Source organism: Dendropsophus ebraccatus, chromosome 5, assembly GCF_027789765.1.
Source record: "Dendropsophus ebraccatus isolate aDenEbr1 chromosome 5, aDenEbr1.pat, whole genome shotgun sequence".
NCBI lineage: Eukaryota > Metazoa > Chordata > Amphibia > Anura > Hylidae > Dendropsophus > Dendropsophus ebraccatus.
In genome coordinates this window covers 59690426-59710659 of record NC_091458.1, presented here as the reverse complement: position 1 = coordinate 59710659, position 20234 = coordinate 59690426, and the positions used below count along the sequence as shown (strand labels likewise).

General features: G+C 43.5%; 1 protein-coding gene across 1 annotated transcript in view; it reads left to right on the top strand.

Moving 5' to 3' along the window:
• Positions 1-20234, top strand: part of SLC4A8 (solute carrier family 4 member 8) — a 131550-nt gene that overhangs the window by 58190 nt on the left and 53126 nt on the right. The window contains exon 2 of the mRNA XM_069970297.1: positions 15529-15610. Within this exon, the coding sequence (XP_069826398.1) occupies positions 15529-15610 (82 nt within the window). The remainder of the gene's footprint in view (positions 1-15528; positions 15611-20234) is intronic.

The window sequence follows — 20234 nt, the reverse complement described above, 5'->3', positions numbered from 1 at the left end:
GGCTTATAGCGCTTTTATCCTTTGGTCTATGGGGCTGTGCGAGGTGTCATTTTTTGCGCCATGATTTGATCTTTCTATCGGTACCTTGATTGCCCATATACGTCTTTTTGATCGCTTTTTATTACATTTTTTCTGGATTTGATGCGACCAAAAATGCGCAATTTTGCACTTTGGGATTTTTTTGCGCTGACGCCGTTTACCGTACGAGATCAGGAATGTGATTAATTAATAGTTCGGGCGATTACGCACGCGGCGATAGCAAACATGTTTATTTATTTATTTATTTGTTTACTTTTATTTAAAACCTGGGAAAAGGGGGTGATTCAGACTTTTATTAGGGGAGGGGGCTTTTTACTATTAACAACACTTTTTTTTTTTTTTTTACACATATACTAGAAGCCCCCATGGGGGACTTCTAGTATATACACTTGGATCTCTCATTGAGATCTCTGCAGCATAGATATGCTGCAGAGATCCATGAGATCGGCACTCGTTTGCTTTCGGCTGCTGCAGCCGGAAGTAAACGAGTGCCGAGCCGAGGACGGCGCCATCTTGGACGCGTCCCCGGCCGGCATCAGTAACGGAGATCGCTCCTCCGGGACAAGGTCCCGGAGGAGCGATCTCCCCCACTAGACACCAGGGAAACGTTGCCTCCGGTAATCGGAGGCAGCTGTCAACTTTGACAGCTGCCTCCGATTAGCTAATTAGCGGGCACGGCGATCAGACCGTGCCCGCTAATAGCGGCGGTCCCGGGCTACACGCGGCACCCGGGATCGCGGCACTTCAAAGCGGGGCCGCCGCGCGGCCCCGCTTTGAAGTGCAAGTGAGGACATAGGACGTACCGGTACGTCCTATGTCCTTAAGAGGTTAAAGGAGAATTCCGGTGAAATATTTTATTAACGTTTTGTATTGCCCCCCAAAAGTTATACAAATCACCAATATACACTTATTATGGGAAATGCTTATAAAGTGCCTTTTTCCCTGCATTTACTACTGCATCAAGGCTTCACTTCCTGGATAACATGGTGATGTCACAACCCGACTCCCAGAGCTGTGCGGGCTGTGGCTGCTGGAGAGGATGATGGCAGAGGGATGCTCAGTGTCCCTCCAGTGCCCTGTGTCCCTCAGTCTCTCCCTGCCATCATCCTCTCCAGCAGCCACAGCCCGCACAGCTCTGGGAGTCGGGTCGTGACATCACCATTTTATCCAGGAAGTGACATCACCATGTTATCCAGGAAGTGAAGCCTTGATGCAGTAGTAAATGCAGGGAAAAAGGCACTTTATAAGCATTTCCCATAATAAGTGTATCTCTTTTAACCCCCTCCCGCATGAGGGTGTAACTGTATGTCCTCATGCGGGTGGGGGAGTTCAGAGGAGGCCGCATGGCGACTCCACTCTGAACCGCCGCGATCCCGGGTGCCGCTTTGTAGCGACCCCGCTGTGAACCGCCGCGATCCCGGGTGCCGCTTGCAGCTGACAGCTGCATTTCAAATGCTGCTTGGCTTGCCTCCCTGGTGTCTAGTGGGGGGAATCGCCCCCGCTAAGTTGTTGCAGAGGAGCGATCCCCACATCTGAGTCCGGCCAGGGTCTGCGCCGCAATGGCGCTGATCCCGGCTCTGCATTCTATTGCTTTCAGCTGCAGTTCATGGTTCAGCAGTTGCTCAGTACTACAGGTTTCAGAATGTATTGCTTTCCCTCAGCTGTTCATCACAGTCCTCCACCCTGCCTACTCCTCATTCAAAACTGGAACAGAACCTCTACGTTGTGTTTACATATTGCAGTTTTATTGTGTTACTGAATAATTTCATTGTAGTCCCACCCACACAGCGCGCCTACCTGTAACACAGATATTGGAATAAAATAAAGAACTTTTTAAATTTAGTTTTTTTTCTCCACATGCATATTATATTTATATATTATATTATAATATTATGAAGCGTCTTTTATCTTTGAAGTTGAGCCCCACAATAAGGACTTATTGGTAATTACATTATATTAGAAAGTTGTATATCTTGGGTTTAATTTAAATAAAATGTTCTTGTACTGGAGTACCCCTTTAAACTGGGCATGAAGTAAAGCAGACCTGTTTCCCAAGCCTGGATAACCCTTTAAGTAGTATGTATCCAGATGTAAAATAAGATCTACAGACTGGTACATAGGAGATATTTAATACGTAACTGAAAATCAATTTATGTGTTTAGATACAGCTGATGCTCCTTGTCTGTGCTGTCAGACAGAACTAAAAATATAGCACATGCCCTTGAGAAATAGTGATGCCCTTGAGAATATAGACAAACAAAAAGTAAATGTTTCCAATTACAAGTTTAACCTTTAAAGAACTTACCTTATGACTTCAACCCCTTCCCTTATAGCCTGTTAAAGGTAAAGGACTTTACTTTATAGTTGCGGTTACCCAATGTGAGCCAGAATAGAGAACTGCTTTGTAAGATCAGCTCACGATCTGGTGGACCTGGCATCATATCACTGGGCATTTACAGTATTTGAATGGCTAACGCATAACACTACAGCTGCTGTTGCAGATTTAATGTGTGGCCAGGACCTGCTCACCCTGGAAATAAAACCAGCTGATCCAGGGCCTTTCTCCCCTGGAAACGATCATCTGATCACTAGGTTGTCTTTTCTAGACTCTGCCTTTAGAGTGGCAGCTACTTAGTTTTATGAGAGAAAGCCAAGAGTGAACTTACTGGACAAAAGCTGCAAGATATCTGACAATTCCTCAGCACAGGTTGATTTACATGTGGGAAATTTCTGCAGAATACGAATAAGCTTTGATAAAATGTCATCTACTTTGGTGCAACTATATTGTTACTCTACAAATTTAGGTAGGATATTTACAGAAAATCCCTTAATGAAGGGGCTATCTCAGGGGTCCCCAAACTTTTCACACAGGTGGCCAGTTCACTGTCCCTAAGACCGTCGGAGGGCCGGACTATAAAAAAACAAACAAAAACAAACTATAATCAAATCCCAGTGCAAAATGCCACAACGCCTCCCCCAAAGTAAAAGCATCCCTCTCTTTCGACCCCACACTCCCCCGTCAACCAGCCTCCCCTAACTCCCCTTTCACACCCTCAAACAGCCCCCTCACCCCATATACTAATAATGTATCCCTGCATTGCCCCCCATATAGTTATATTGTCCCCCTGCAATGTCCCCCATATAGTTATAATGACCCCCATATAGTTATAATGACCCCCTGCAATGTCCCCTATATAGTTATATTGTCCCCCTGTAATGTCCCCCATATATTTATAATGATCCCCATATAGTTATAATGACCCCCTGCAATGTCCCCCATATAGTTATATTGTCCCCCTGCAATATCCCCCATATAGTTATTATGCCCCCCTGCATTGCTACAAAAAAAAAAAAATTATACTCACCTAATACTGTGTTCATCTCTTCTAGCCTTTTCAGCCGGTCCGTCGCCTGAGGGATCCCCCAGCAGGAGCAGCGACGTCATCACTGCCCCTGCCGGAGGATCCCTCAGAGATCATTTCCAGGTTACATCCCAGGTGGGGGGTTGGTGGTCCGTGCGGCGCGGAGGAGGCTGGCGGCAGGGATAACATGTGACACTGCTCCGGGATCTGCGGTCCTTTGCACCAGACCGCAGATCCTGGAGCAGGACCGCAGATCTCGGAGCAGTGTGAGATGTCAGCCCTGCCGCCAGCCTCCTCCGCGCTGCACAGACCACCAACCCCCCCCGCCTTGGATGTAACCTGGACATGATCTCTGAGGGATCCTCCGGCAGGGGCAGTGATGACATCGCTGTACCTGCTGGGGGATCCCTTCGGCGGGGATGTCAGCAGCAGTGTGGATGCGGGGCAGGGGCTGGCGTGATCTGGAAGGGGGAACTCTTTTATTGGTGCTCAGTGAGAGCAGTCTTCTCACTGACCACCAATGAAAGAGTTGTCCCTTCTGGAAGTGCGGCGGGGGCCGGATAAAAGGCCTTGGGGGGCCGCATGCGGCCCGCGGGCCGTAGTTTGGGGACCCCTGGGCTATCTGGTTAAGTAAAATATTTCTTTCCTCAGTTTTGAGCCTGCTGTTTCTGCTAAAGACACAGAAAACTGTAAGAGCTCCTGAGTATGTCTCTGCGCTCCACCCCCTTCCCCCTCCTTTCCAGATGGCATTACAAAGAAGCTGCAAAATTGCAGAAAAAGCCTGCCAGGGACCTGTTTATATCAGCTGTCTGGGAAGGGAGGAGTGTGTCGGGAGAAGATATGAATTGAACAGCTCTCACGCAGTTTTCTATGTCTTTAGCAGAAACAGCATGCTCAAAGCTAAGGAAAGGATACAGAAAAGGTAATGACATGTATGGAAGGAATTATTTTCCAGGAGATGATTCCTCTTACTGAATATTTTACCTAACCAGATAATCTCTTTAACAATCCAGGCAGTTTGTTTATTGTACTTGCCTTGCAACACGACTACTTTATTGGACTGTCCACGACTGGAACCACAGTGGGATTTATTTAAATTTGTAAAAACAGTCATTAGTACACACACTAAATAAAAAGTAGCTGTAATTCTAAGTGGAAAGTACAAGGTTAAAATTACCTTACTATTTAGAATTTTAAGTGCACCTGTTCACAGCTTTTTAAAGACTAAAAGAAGTGTAAAATAGCATGTGTTACTTTGAATTAGGAAATATAACTCTTATTTTTAGCTGTCACTCCAGTGCAGGTTCTGCAAGCTGTATGCAGATTGTTAGATAAAGCCAATGGGGCATTCCCCTGGGCTGCAAAAGCCTGGTAACATTGACATGCATGTCTGGGGTGTTAGAAGAGACAGGGCAGAAGGCTGCTGGGCTTCTGCAGCCCTAGAGAACACTTTGTAGGCTTTACCATCTAATTTGCATAAAACTTTAAAAGCTTATATCTCAGCGCTGAAGCAACAGATTGAAAAAAAGAGCTTCTGATTTCAGGGTAAGAAGCCTTAATGTACATTGCCTTTACTATAGTCAGCAAAAGTTCTGACAGATCTGCTTTATATTTTGGAGGGTATTAAATGGATTTAAAATATTAGATAGGAAATATACTGGGGCTTGATGGTGCAAGTGAGTGAGTTACTATATATAGAGAGATTCTATCTTGGGTCCCTATTAACAGCGACCTCATTTCAGTGTTGACTGCCTTATTCTGTTGTTCACCTCCTTTTTCAACTGCAGCTGTCCTGCATTTACCTTTTTTTTTTTAAAACAATATTTTATTGAAGTTATACATAAATACAAAGTGATAAGAACTATCATATAATAGATAAACTATGACAAGTCAGTAGACTTATATAAAATTACATAAATAAATATAACAAATCATTAAAACAAACAAGAAAGCAACCAATTATTGCTCTAACATACAAATGAAGTAAAATTGTATCATACTATGCTCTATATCAAGTACAGGTACTCCCAGGGTACCTGCAACTATTGCTTTGTGATACCAAGCTGTATTGGAAAATTGTTGCATAACAGAATTTCTTTCTTCTGTAGACATTTACCTTAACGACACAGGGCATATATTTACTCCCTGTGGCTGCTTCAGTGAGTTCAGAGGGGGGCCGCGGGGCGACCCCCCTCTGAACCACCGCGGTCCTGGGTGCCGCATGTAGCCTCACAAAGCCCCATAGACCAAAGGATAAAAGCGCTATAAGCCTGGAAATGGAGTGATTTTAAGGAACATATATTTGTTAACAATGGTTAGAATTTTTTAGAAGCCATCTCATAATATAAAAGTTATACATGTTGCATATCGTTTTAATCGTAACGACTTGAGGAACATATATAACAAGTCAGTTTTACCCCAGGGCAAACGGCGCAAAAACACATACCCCCCAAATAAACAAAATGTTTTTTTTTTTTTTTTTTTTCAATTTCACCACACATTGAATTTTTATTTTTGTTTTGCAGTATACTTTATGAAAAAATTCAGTCTGTAATTGCAAAGTACAATTAGTAGCGCAAAAAATAAGGGCTCATGTGGGTTTCTAGGTGAAAAAATGCAAGTGCTATGGCCTTTTAAGCACAAGGAGGGAAAAAACAGAAGTGCAAAAATGCAAGTTGGCTCTGTCCTTAAGGGGTTAATATGTGCTACAATTATAGGGGCATTCAGTGTCACTGTTGTTATAACTTTCAAAATCTAAATCAACAGGAGATGTGATATAAAGCATGTTTGTAATTTTACATTTTTTGCAGGCTTTAAAACAAAGCTATACTTACTTGTATCCAGGTCCAGTCTCCAGCTTTTTAGCCTTGTACTGGTTCAAAAAGGGGACCAAACGCAGGAAGTCCCAGACAATTTTAGAGTGTCATGGTCTTCTCTGTGAACGCGCAGATGAGCAAGACTCCCTGTGTTTGGCCCCTTTTTTTTTTAACCAGCACAAGACTAAAAAGCTGCCTTCAGGAGACTGGACCTTGACTACAGGTAAGTATAGCTTTGTTTAAAAGCATTTTATATATATAAAAAAAACCCTGTTAATTATAAATTTACATTATAGCAACAGTGATGCTTTAAAACACTTATTTCCTATCCAAAGGGGGGGCAGCCCACTCTGACACCCCTATAGACAGTGAATGAACCTTCACTGCTCCATTTCTAGGTGCTACGGATTGGCCTCCATCTGACACTGCCCCCCTATCCTGTGTTTAGGGAGTGAGAGTTTTAAGTTGTTATACCTTTTTAATAAACCATATACAGATTTGTGTTAATGATGGCAATGTCTGATGGTATGGCATTCTCGTGTGTTAAAGACGATGCTTTTAAAACCTTTCTGTACTGTATGTGAAATTCGTTCAGGCCTATGCCGTTTCACACCAAAGCTGCCTGGCCTTGCTCTAAGCACAGGGCAGCTGTAATTGGAAATGATTTGCAGAAAAGGCTGTTACAATTGATTTTCCTCCTCCTTTGTGTTGCAGGGAGTTGAAGGTCGAGTTAGAAAGAGGGCAAAGCAAAGAAATGTGTAAAAGGAACCATGTTGGGTCTTCTATAACGGGAAAGTTAAACTTCTGCATTTTGCTCTTGTCTAATTATTTAGTTATTTTAAATCTACTGCATTCCATATAGATTGGTGATGTAGAATGTGATATATATATATATATATATATATATATATATATATATATATATATATATATATATATATATAATGCCTTTGGTAGCAAATGTGAGTTTGTTTCTTAAAATGGGCTGGAATACTGGCAGCCTGTAAGACTAATGGGACCTTCAGGAAGGTCATAGAAATGTGCTGTTGCTCTGTGCTGAATGGAATTTCACTTCTGGAGATAAAAAGAAATCTACCATTGTCCCCAACTGTTCATCTCCGTATGTTTACACATTGCACTTAAAATGGTATCATGGTATTAGTCTTTGGATTATATAACTTTTTCCTTGAATAAATTGGATAAAAGGGTAATAGTTTAAATACTCAAGTAGGTTGAATTGAATCATGCAGTTGATAGAGGCTACTGTGTATAGGGAATAGGGAAGTCCCTAGGTACAATTGTTTTATTCCTCTAGTGGATCTAAAAAAGCAAAGCAACAAATAGAATGTCTTCAATCCAGGCTATTTTAGTATGTGCAGTTATCATGCAGACTTATGTGTAAATAAATCTGAAAATCCCCAGCTCCCTCGCCCCCGACATAATTACCACCACTCTGCTAGGATACGAACAGCGACTCAGCGCAAAGCAAACAGCTGCAGAGGATAGAACATTGAATCTTTGTTTCATCTTCATATCCATCTTCATACCGCTATCACTGGAATAATCAATGCATTTAGTTTGCGTCTGTCCAACCTTAGTCATGGTTTTGGTTGGACAGACGAACCAATGGTTTGGTTGCAGTGTGACGATGGATGTAATTTATAATTATGGAGTAAAAGTATAGCCTTGTTATAAAGCATGAGAACTAAAATATAATGACTTGCTTTATATCACATTGCCTACTGATTTAGATTGTGAAACAGGTACACTTTAACCCATGTACATACATGTACCCCCCCCCCCCCCCCCCCCGCAGGCCCGTCCTTAACCCAAATGGGCGTACATGCATGCCCCGCCGGGGTACCGGGCTATGAACCGAGTTCAGGAGCTGAGCTTGCTTGATAGCGCGTGAGGACTGGGTGCTATCAGCAGTCTGGCCCTCACCGTCAGTAGCAGACCACCGCAAACACAAAACTGCTAATAATGCCAAATACATGTGATATAAAGGGGTCAGCCACAGTGATAAAGAAGGGTCAGCCATAGTGATATAGTGGTCAGACAAAGGCCCACCTTTATCAGCTCTCTGTCAGCATCTGCGCTCTTGATTCATTGCGGCCCCACAGAAATTACCCGCTTATGGTATGTTTACACAGACAGATTTATCTGACAGATCTTTGAAGCCCAAACCAGAAACATACTATAAACAGGGAACAGGTCATAAAGGAAAGACTGGGATCTATCCTCTTTTCAAATCCATTCCTGGCTTTGGCTTCCAAAATCTGTCAGATAAATCTGTCTGTGTAAACACAGCATAAGCCAGTCAGTGACTGCAGCTGTGTCCCACCTGACTCGCTGATTGGCTGAGTGGGCATTTGTGAGTAGGGCTGTGACATCACAGGATCAGGAGCCCCACGGGGGACTATGAGCCGTGATGCTGCACTGTGGGGGTACAGGGACGGGTAAATAGGACTTCTTTATTATGATCCCACCACCCCCTGTCCCTCCTGTATTTTTCACTGTTGTCCAGAATATCCCTTTAATTTCTGCCTCTCTCTAACACACAAACAGCCTGCTGCAGCCATAGCGTGCACACACAGCCTGCTGCAGCCATAGCCCACACACAGCCTGCTGCAGCCATAGTACACACACACACACACACACACACACACACACACTGCTGTAGCCATAGCACACTTAAGAAAAACAGTCTTCTCCCAGAGATAAAACACCACATTAAGGACAAAGGTTACTGCTACACTACTTATGGCTTCTCCTCCTTACAGTACAGTACAATCATCCAGCATCCAGGAAGAGAACAGCACAGATCTCCCCCCACACAATGGACTCTTCCAGCTCAGAAACGAACTGCCAAATAGTGACCCACAACTTTTTCCCAACCACCTTTGTCTAATAGACGCAGTGCTTTATTACTGATATATGGAGGAAACTAAATGTATGTGAGAGGGTTTTTCTAGTTGTTATAAATAAGGGGCTTTGATTGATAGAACATAAACCATTAATATTCATATGAGAACTCGATTATAAAATTAAAAAAAAATCTTTTAAAGCTGGAGTCGGTACATCTTTTCTGACTCCAGCCGAAACTAGCTCTGAATCCACAGCCCTGATTGTAAGCCAAAGACTGGGCATGTTGATGCATAGGACTATTTAGGTCCAGAATATAATGGAGAGGACTACTTAGACCCCTTCTTTTGCTATAGCAAAGGGATGCAAGAACATAGCAAGATAAAGATAAATTCTATGTATAATCGACTCAATAACCAAGATTTAGCTGGTGTTTTGAAGGTGACAGAGTCCCTTTAAGCATTTTAGTGCTTGCTCAAGACTATTTGTCATTCTGGCTTCATATGTAATGAGATTTTGGGGGCTAGTTTCTCATAGAGATATGGTTCCACATTACAATGTTTTCAACTTAAAGTGCGTTTCCAGGGATGAGTGATTACTTTAACTTAGGAGTAGCATAATAGAATGTAATTGAAATAATAGTGCAATCCATAGTAAGTCCCATGCATGTCCCTGGCTGGCTACATGCATTGCTAGCCCCCGCATTCAGTAGACAAGTTGACGCTCTATTTTGGAGCTGGGCTGTGTGTTGTTTCAGTCCAGAATGTTTGATTTGTTGTACTAAACCACCTCGGATCTCAGTATAAAAATAGCTGCAGAACAATAAGTGAACCCAGGGCTTTTTATCCTCCTGCCAATAACGGTAGAACTTCTGCTGCCATTAATGTGTTTTTTTGGTAGTGAAAGCTTCAGTCTCATTAGTGTGGATTGTAGCTCGGATGTATTATCTGGACGGCAGAATTTATGAGAGATTAACAATTACTATAACAGTAATGAGACTTCATGCTCTACTAAACAAGGTTATTATGTAACTCAACTAGGGATGGCTAGAGTAGGTTAAATATACGGTTTTCATTCTGGGTTTTATATCTGCTTTAGGGGGGTGTAAAACGCTCACATTACTATTTTTGTAATAAACTACTGGGTAGAATAGCATGGCGGGGGCTTACATAGACAATATGAAATGCCAGTGCAAAAATAAAAGTTAGGCCCCCTTCGGGTGTTGCTTGTCAGTCATAGTCACTAACCAATAACTAACTTGTGAAAAGGTTTCCTGGTATCCCTAACCTATTTTCATGGTTTGCATGCAAAATCTGTAGAGACCACAGCACCGTACAGCTTAGGTAGACAAACAGTAGATCGTGATCTTTTGGTAGGTCTCTCACAAGGGCTGGTTGGGATAGTTCAGCAAAAAAAAAAAGTTTTCTTAAAAAAAAAAAGTTTTCTTTCAAATCAACTGGTGGCAGAAAGTGCCAGAGATTTACTTCTATTAAAACATCTCAAGTCTTCCAATACTTATCAATTGCTTTATGTCCTGCAGCAAGTGCTATTCTTTTCAGTCTGGAGAGCAGGAGAGGCTTTCTATGGGGATTTGCTTCTGCTCTGCACAGTTCCTGACATGGACCGCAAAAAGTGCTGTGTCAGACTGAAAAGAATACACTACTTCCTGCAGGACATACAGCAGCTTATAAGAACTGGATGACTTGATATACTTGAGTAGGCTTAAACTACAAATCTCTGGCACTTTCTTGGACTAGTTGATTTGAAAGAAAAATGTTTTTGATGAACAACCCCTTTAATCCCTAAAGCTGGTGTGTAGGTGACTTCCATAATTTTTTTAGACCGGCCATTCATCTTATTTGTATGGGAGCTTACTGATTCCCCAACAGACGGTGCTGTGGAGAGAAGAAACAGGCATGTTGGTTTTTAGTTAGCGTTTGAAAGCTCTAGTATGTGTGTTTGCAGCTTTGAGCTATCCATACTAGACCCTTAAGACTTCACTTTCAAGTTTTTGAATTTAAAAAAAATCAAGTCAACATGTCAGGAGAGATTTTATACGGAACTGTGTGTAGCATAGTCATGTTGAGTAAAAAAAGTGGACTGACAACAATAAGTGGTATAGCCAGCTTTTAATTTAATATTGAGGAGTCACTGGGTGCCTTCTTTTTGGCTTTTATAATATCGATCAACACATCCTTCCTTCCTTTACATTCTAGTGACCCATACACATTAGATTCAGATTGATCAAAATGGCCAGTCTTTACCCACATGATTGTTCATTGGGTGAACTATCGTCTTGGAGCCCATATTTCAGCTGACAGAATCTTTTGTACGGCCATGTTATTGTTATGGGCCGCACATCTGCTTGTCTACCCAGAAATCGCTTGTTTGGCATGGCCATATGGTTAATTATGCCTTGTAAAGGCTCTCCAAATGGGCACGAACAGTCGCCCATCGTGCCATGTAAAAAGGCTCTGAGCTGAGCAATGACAGATCATTGTGTGACAAAATGTTTGAAATCCTCAACCAATAGTTGCTAATGCAACGTCCGCACAGTGGACTGGAGGCTCTATTAGGACCAGATAGGGTGCCGGTGGTGTTGTCAGGGGCAATAGTGTCACGGTGCTTTACTCCTACCTTAGCGGTCCTGGCTCTCCTAAGGCCCCGGGCGGTCGTCACAGCAATGAGGTGGTTGGTTTCCAGTGTTTGGAGACAATGAATAGACAGTGATAATACTGAGGGACTTTACTTTCTGGTTTACACAGTAATACAGCACATTGGAATGGTGTTCAGTCACTCTCCAGTCAGGCTGCATGAAGTGAGCATTGGGTTCCCTCTGCCTTAGTGGTTATAGCCTTTATCTGGCTGGGTAGAATCTCTCCTCTCTCTCCTTGCTTTACCTGCTCTGCACTCAGCAGGTTACTTCACTTACTTGAAGGTTTTAGTCAGCACACGACTGCTTATATCTGACTATGATGGAGAGCACGTGTCTGCTCCTCCTCACCGACTACATCTACTCCATTCCTCTCAGGATCTGTAAGACCTCCTACTGTTGCCTAGGCAACACACTTGAGGTGGAAGGCCGCTGGGTCCCAATGCTCACTGTCAACATGTTGGCAATGCACTGCCACCTGCTGGACACCAATGATAAAGCATTATACACAGGGGCGTAGCTAGGGGTTCAGCCTAGGGGGGGCGAGGGAGTCTCAGTGGGCCCCCAACCAATTATGTTATCGATAGGGAACCTCTGTAGATGACAATGCTTTCCGAATAATAAAGGGTATTTTCTACTTCATTATTCATAGTGAACAGGGACTGAGAACAGTGGGAAAGACTTTCTACATTTCACATATATAACTATGTAAAAATTACAGGGGTTATCCAGCATTGAAAAACGTAGCTGCCTTTTTCCAGAAACAGCGCTACTCTCCTCTAAAGCTTAGATGTGGTAGTGCAGCTCCGTTCCACTAAAAGAGAATGGAAGCAAGTTATACCACAAACAACATAGAGGAAGCTATGGCGCTGTTTCTGTTTTCTAATTAGCCATCCATCCGTTCTTCTCTCTCTTTATCTCATATCTATCTGTCTAATATCTATTGGGCAGCATGAGGACTACACCATAGCTGATGGTCAGTGACACCTGAAGGCTATACCCGCAGTACCAATAGAGTAAATGTATAGTACAAATGCTGGGCAATAACAATTAATAGTCCCATGCAGTCTAAGGCACCTATACTAAATAACCGATATACAAAAAAGCCAGACTACTGCAACATAACTAAATGGAATAATGACTTTACTAATTCATAAAAACAATACATTAAATATATAGGAGAAATCAGCCATGATAGTAATGGTGTACAGGGTATATGAGAGCAGCCAATTTATGCCTCCATGTAGTATTTAGACCCAATTTTAGCCCTCATATAGTTCGCAGGGTTCCTCTATGCTCTCATATAGTAAAAAGGTCACTATCTATACCCTAACTTAATAGATTATCCTCCCTTGTTCCTCCATAGATAGACCCTCCCTGTGCACCCCCATATAGTAATCAGGCCCCTCCGTACCTTCATATTGAAGTTCAGCTTCTCTGTGCACCCATATAGCAGTTAGGCCTTCTGTGCCCCAATATAGTTATTATTTCCCTCTGTTTCCATGTAGTAGTAGTTAGAGCCCTCTGTGCCCTCATATAGAAGTTATACTCCCCTCTGTGCATCTATCTAGTATTTAGACCTCTCTGTACAAGCAACCCCCCCCCACTCCCCCCAAAAAGGTAGTATCCTTCATGTAGGCATCCCCTCCAGCACCATCTCATGTAGTTAATCCCCCTGGTATGTATTCTCCATGCAACCACCCCCTTCCACAGCAGTAATCTCCCTGGTAATCCTCCTGGTTGTTAGATACCCCCATCACTGTGAGTAGACTGCACCTCCAGATTATTTCCCCCCTTTTCAGTTAGCCAGCACATTCCATCCCCCATCCCCCATAGATGACATCCTTCCCAGGAGTTAGCCCCACCCACCCCGATAGGTCTCCTCCTTTATAACTAAGGGGAAAAAAGCCATACTTACCTGCTGTGCAGTTGCAGTACTTTATAGTCTTCTGATGTCAATTCCCCCCCTGCTCTGTGAGCACACGAGTGACATCACCCATGTCCCTCAGCTCTAAGGGAGGGAACAGCCTCTTGTGGTCACAACATTCATTGGCAGGGTGGAGAGCCAATGCTCTCCTCACCTTGTCAATCACCCTGCTGCATTCAACTGTATGTTCTCCTATCATACAAGCGCATACAGCTAAATGGTCAGAAACAACATTCGGTAGTCATTTGGGCCCCCCAGGAACACTGGTTGCTGGCCAGGGCTATCTACAGCCAATAGACATTTGTTAAGTCTGTCTGCAAAAGCAATAGCTTTTGCAGACAGCATTAACTGGCAAAATCTTCAGTGGGCCCCCTGCTTGTGTGGGCCCGGGAGCGTCCGCCCCCTCTGCCCCTACCAAATTACGCTACTGATTATACAGTTACTTTATACAAAGCACATGTCATATTGCAGATAAAACTTTGTAGTGCCTGGTGGGTCACTACACTAATACAGACGATCTTTCTATGAAAGAACATTCCTAGAAGGATCTTTGTCCGTCACCCTGGTATTACTGATCATAAATGGCCAGTATGAATGAAATCTAAAACGTGTAGTATCGCCACCTTTAGTTCTTCTGTGATAAGATATCTGGGACAAACCTATTTGGGTATCTTATACACCCTAAAGATCTGAGCTTCCTAGTTACTGCTTCATATGAAGTCTGATTATCTCAGCATGTTTTCCATTTTATAGAGATACAATCATGTCTGAGTACTTCTGGATTTAATAGAATTACACAGAAGTCAGCTTTGTTGGCTTTGCTAAGGGATGATCATACCATTGTTTGTATTACAATCATTTTCCATGATAGACTTAAAAAAAATAGATGTATTTTTACTTAGATTTCATTTTTAACTTAAAAAACAAACAAAAAAAACATCTCCCAGCGATACTGGCTAAAATCTGTGTGTACTGAGAAATCTGTTACCCTATTGTACTTAATTTGGATAGAACCAGTGTCTATGATAGAGTCCATACTCCTTCTCCCTAGTTAACTAGTGCCATACAAAGAAATTTGTCCCTGTATCCATATTGTGCCCCTGAGCACTGGTGACAATTCATTCTCATCCATGTGCAATACACAAGCCATAAAAGCATGACTTCTACATTACATTAGCATGCCTTAAAAAAAGCAATAGTGGACTGTAGTGGACCCATTCACTGGTATAATAGGTAGTGTTAAAAGGGAACAATGCACAATGTTGGTTGATCGCTGTTTTTCATGTTGAAAGAAAACAATAAGGATAGCGGATAGACTGCCGGCCGTCGCTCCGTGTAATATGAGTGTCAGTAGCAGACTGTGAATCTTCTATAGGCCATCAGGACGGTCTAAAGATGGTCCAGGCAAACTATCCTGCTGTTTCTTGCACCTCCCTGCTTGATGTCTATAGGTGTAATAGCACTCACCGTGAGCAGGGAATGAGGAGGAAGCGAGCGCTAACCTGACCGGTCGGCACTCGCTTCCTTCTCGGCATCGGCTCATGTAATAGGTAATAGGTTCTACCGTTATGTAATAGATCTAGCGGGAATCAATAGTACAGTAGACCACGCTATGAAGTCCTGCTATATGTGTGTTGGGGCCATTCCTTCTATTCTATTTTGATAATAAACTGCCCTTTATCATACAGTGCAACAATAATTTAGTTTGTTAGTTTTAAGAGACTGTTCTTCTTTTTCACCCCCTAATGGTTTCATTATGTAACCAGGTAAATGGACACCAATTATTCTAATGCATACTGACTTGTACAATATTATTACATTGTTTTCTTGCTTATTATTCTGACACTTTATTACATTGTTTAACAGAGATCTGATGAAGAGGCTGTTGTAGACCAAGGTGGAACCAGCTCCGTCCTTAATATTCATTATGAAAAAGAAGAGCTTGAAGGTAAGATTGACCGCAACAATACAGTATGTGACTTCAGGGCCGGAATGTCATTAATTGTATTATATACAGCTGGTGACTTTGTTATATTTTTGCTTTGTAATACTAATTTCAAGTACAGTGTTCCTCTCACTACTTCATGTAACCCAGGAGCCAGAAGCTGAAAATCTGTGTAGGACTGCATCAAACTAAATAGCCAGTATCATACACTATTACAGTAATCATCAGGGACTTACCTATAGACACAGTAGGCCTATGCCCACAAGTGGCCCTGGAGGAATGGAATGAAACTACATATGTTACGAATTGTATTTACATGTTACCTAGGATCTTAAAGTGGTAGTCTGGTAAGAGAAGGGGGGGGTATAGTGGAAAGCAGATGTTAAAAGCTATAAATGACCTAACGTGTGGCCTAGATGATTTATGGAGCCTTAAAATCTCACATTCTGTGTCTACAGATTAGAGATAAGAGATAAGAATATATTTAAAGAGACTCTGGAAATTCTATTCTTTTGTCTCAATTCTTTAATAAATTTTTAGACCCATTGATATATATATACTATTTGCAGCCTGTTTCTAGGTTTTATGTTAGTTTGTGTTGCCAGTAATACATGGTGGGTGGAAGTACTTTGTGTTGGAAGTCTAGAGTATTCTGAGTTCTGTCTTCTTTCTACACTTGTACTCGGCCAATATCATTCTCCCCTGCAATCTGCGAGTGCTCCCCTCCATGGCTACAGTCAGTGTAAGATGCTGTCCTTCATGTATTCTGTCCGCTTTTGAAACACGTAAATTGATCTTCTGGTCTATAATTTTTTAATGGTCTGTCACACCAGTCGAAATGTTGCTTACTGTTTGTAGCCTTGTTGTAGATACTGTTAGACTTGGCTTTTGGCATTGCTGACTTTCCAGTACGAATCCTCCATTCTTTCTACCATTGGAATCTACCGTCATTGAGGTGCAGTTGGACCTTCTCCTTTGGTCAAAATGTTTGATATGTCTCTCTGACGTATCAATTTATTTTTTTTTTGCCATTTAAAGTATACCTGTCATTTTTGGTAACTTTTCTGGATAAACTGCCACTTGTTACGTAAAAAGTAGCGCTACTTGTGGGTATTAAAGGAAAGCAATCAGCACAATTGTGCTAATATGCTCCCCAGCAGCACAGTATAGATCTACACAGCATACCAGCCGCAGCTGCAGCAGTAGGTCTCTGCCCGTGACTAGTCGCGGCTCTCTGTCAGCGCACTCTGCAGGGATTAATGACAGGCAGTGAGGCCACTAATGGGTCCCCCTGCCTGTCAATCATCCCTGCGCTGCATGCTGACAGGCAGGCCATGACTAGTCACACGCGGTTCCTCGCCTAGATAACTACTTGCCGCCGCTCTCCCGTCCTCGTGCGGCATAATAAAACATCTTTTTCCCCTTTGTAAAGCTGCTGTAGATTTATACTGTGCTGCCGGGAACCATATCATCTGATATATATGTATATCAATTCTTTACCATATTTGCTCTCTGTAGCCCCACCTCTAATTTTTGGTTATCCATCAGCTAGGTGGTTGGTGAGTACCTGCTATTATGTCTCCCATATACCGCACACACATAAAGAGGAGAGATTCCTGCTCCCATGTCACAAAGTACAGTGCTGTTATTTTTTAGGACCCTTTATTATGGCTACATTCGTCATCTGCAATCTGCAAAAAATCTTGAAATCATTTGAAATCTGTATTTTTGTGGATCCGGCACAGCGCGGGGGGTGAGCGCCGGAGGGGGAACACAGTGCGCGCACGGGGGGCCACAGGTGAGCACCGGAGGAGGGCGGTTAGAGGGCCAGACGAAGGGGGTGAGCGAGCGCTCCTGTGCTGTGACACTTCCCGCTCCACACACAGCCGACGGTGACTGATCCTGTGCTGTGCCCCTGCTGCACAATGTCAGCAGGGGCACAGCACAGGATCGGGCTGGCATGGAAGCTAGAGGCACTGTCGGCTGTGTGGAGGAGGAAGTGTCCCAGCACAGAAGCGGGCCGTGCGATGGCAGGAGCAGGCATGGTTAGATGGGGGGGGAATGTCCCGGCACCAGAGCAGGCATGGTTGGCTGGATGGGGGGGTGCCGCCGCGGCAGCTAACGGTGATTCCCGGGGTTGGCGGGGGGGGGGGGGGGGGAGGGGGGGGAGGAGTGAGCGGCTGCTGTAGCCGCTGCTTGTTGATTCCCGGGGGGGGGGGGGGTGATGAGCGGTTGCCGCCGCTGCTACCAGTGATTCTGAACCAATCACCGTGACTGATTGTGATGCAGCAGCAGCCGCTGCGTGTGAGTCCGGGTCGGGGGGTTGTGATGAGCGGGTGCAGAATCGCCGCTGCTACCGGTGATTCTGCACCGATCACCGGGATTGATTGTGGGGGCCACAGGTGAGCTCAGAGATGGGGGGACACAAAGGTGACCTGGGGGGAGGGAGTCGGGAGACACTGATCAGCAGCTGTCAGTGTCCTCCCTCTCTTCAGTGTTAAAAGCCGGTCCATTGAAGAGAGGGAGGACACGTGATGCCGTCTCGGAGGGCCGGGGCCAGGAGCAGGGAGCGTGTCGGGTTGGACTGAGATGTGATGATTCTATGCAATGGGTGGGGATGAATGCCTCTAGATAACAGCAAAACTGTACAGAATCCATGATAACTTTATATTGGAAAGATGGAAAGCTAGGGGTGGGCGACATATTAATGCAAAAAATTTTTTTTTTGGGGGGGAATACCCCTTTAAGGCCCTATTACAAGTGATTGACAATACTGACCGTTATAGCCAATAATCAGAAATAAAGAAGACAACGATCAGTCTGTTAACGATCTGCTGCCATTGCTCTGTGTAATAGGATCAGTGGCAGCAGATCGCCGCTGTATCCTATGGGCTGCCGGGATGATCTAGCGTTCACCCGGGCAGCCTCCCTTCCCCTCTGGGCTTTTACCCGCTCACTGCCTACGCGTGTAATAGCATCGGCAGCAAGCGGGGAACGAGGAGCAAGCGAGCCCTGGCCTGACAGGTTGGCGCTCGCTTGCTCCCTCTCGTCACCCCGTGTAATAGGGGCTTTTACATTAGATGGGTTAACACAGCTTTTTAAGTAAACAATGGGTTTAGGTGGGGCATTTTTTCTATAATAAAATATATTAAATATTTATGTTGACTTGTACTATTGGTTTGTGAAAGGCTTGCTGACAGCCAAGCAATGATTTAAAACCAGCCAATTTTAAAATGGTTTCTTAAATTTCATAGAGTGAGATTCATTTAAATAGTTTTTAAATATCTGATTTACATAGAAATATTTTAGGAAATGGGATTGTTTAGTTTTAGGTTTTTTTTCTGACATTTTATTATATTGCACACAAAAGCATAAAAAGTAGACCCCTCAGAAAATCAGTGTTCCATTGTTGTAATTTGCAATATTGTTTACTTATGTTTCTATAGCAACACAGCTGGATGCCATGCCAAGCAATTTACCCACAATAAATAATGCATAGCTGCAGCAGGCATACTGCAATTTCAGATTGTGGTGCTTTTGTATATTGGAGCTTAGTAGCAGTCAGCTGGGGTCCCTAATTATTGTGGGAGGGTAGTCCCAGTCCATTATGTGTATTGAGAGAAAGGAGTTAACGTTACTAGTTATTATCAGCGGGGCAGGAAAAAAATGGGACTTCTAGTTTTTCATCACTTTATTAGCTGTAAAATCCCAAACCTCATACTGCCCCACTAAGCCAAGTCCAGATCCCTGTACAGGGGATAAAGGGTGAATATCCGAGGGTCTATTAGATTGCGCCTCAGTTTAACCCCTTATCAAAAAGGCAACCCAGCTGACTCCCATCTGCTGCCAGGTAAACTTTGTATCACTATGGACACCTTTATATAAATAGTTTTGACTCTTTTATGTACAATATAAATTACTTTTGTATATGGTGAGAAGTGATAAAGAACTGCGAAGTTTACTGGGGCTCAGTAGACTGCCGCCACTTTAAAGGAGAGTGAGGATGTGAATCTCAGATTAGGAGAATGCTAAAATGGCCATACATTACATACTGTATAGCTGCTGGCCGAGAGCTTGTTTGGCCAACATCTGTCTTCATCCTCATGCAGATATGCATGCTTGGCATGGCCAGGGTAGGAAAGACCTCTCAAGCGGAAATGTATTTAGCATGTTGAAAATCAACCTGTGCCATTGGGGGAGAGTTAGGAGGCCATCATAGACATTAAATGGTGAGCTGACTTTAATGTGCATGTCCAGATTTAGGGTGCCTTCACATGTACCAGATTGCAGCACATGTACGTATGTAAAGCCCCTTCCCACTTAGCCCACCGATGCCGGGCTACTACATTACCTTGCTGTGCTCTTGCTTGCTTCTCAGGCTCCCGGCTCCTTGGTGTCCTGCTCATCCAATCAGTGCACTGCCCCGCTGCAGCCACTGAGATTCACATCCTAAGGGCCCTAATACACCAACAGATTGTCTGACAGATTTTTTTGAGCCAAAGCCATGAATGGACTATAAACAGAGAACAGGTAATAAAGGAAAGACTGAGATTTCGCCTCTTTTCAAATCCATTCCTGACTTTGGCTTAAAGAACCAGATAATCTGTTGGTGTAATAGGGCCCTTAG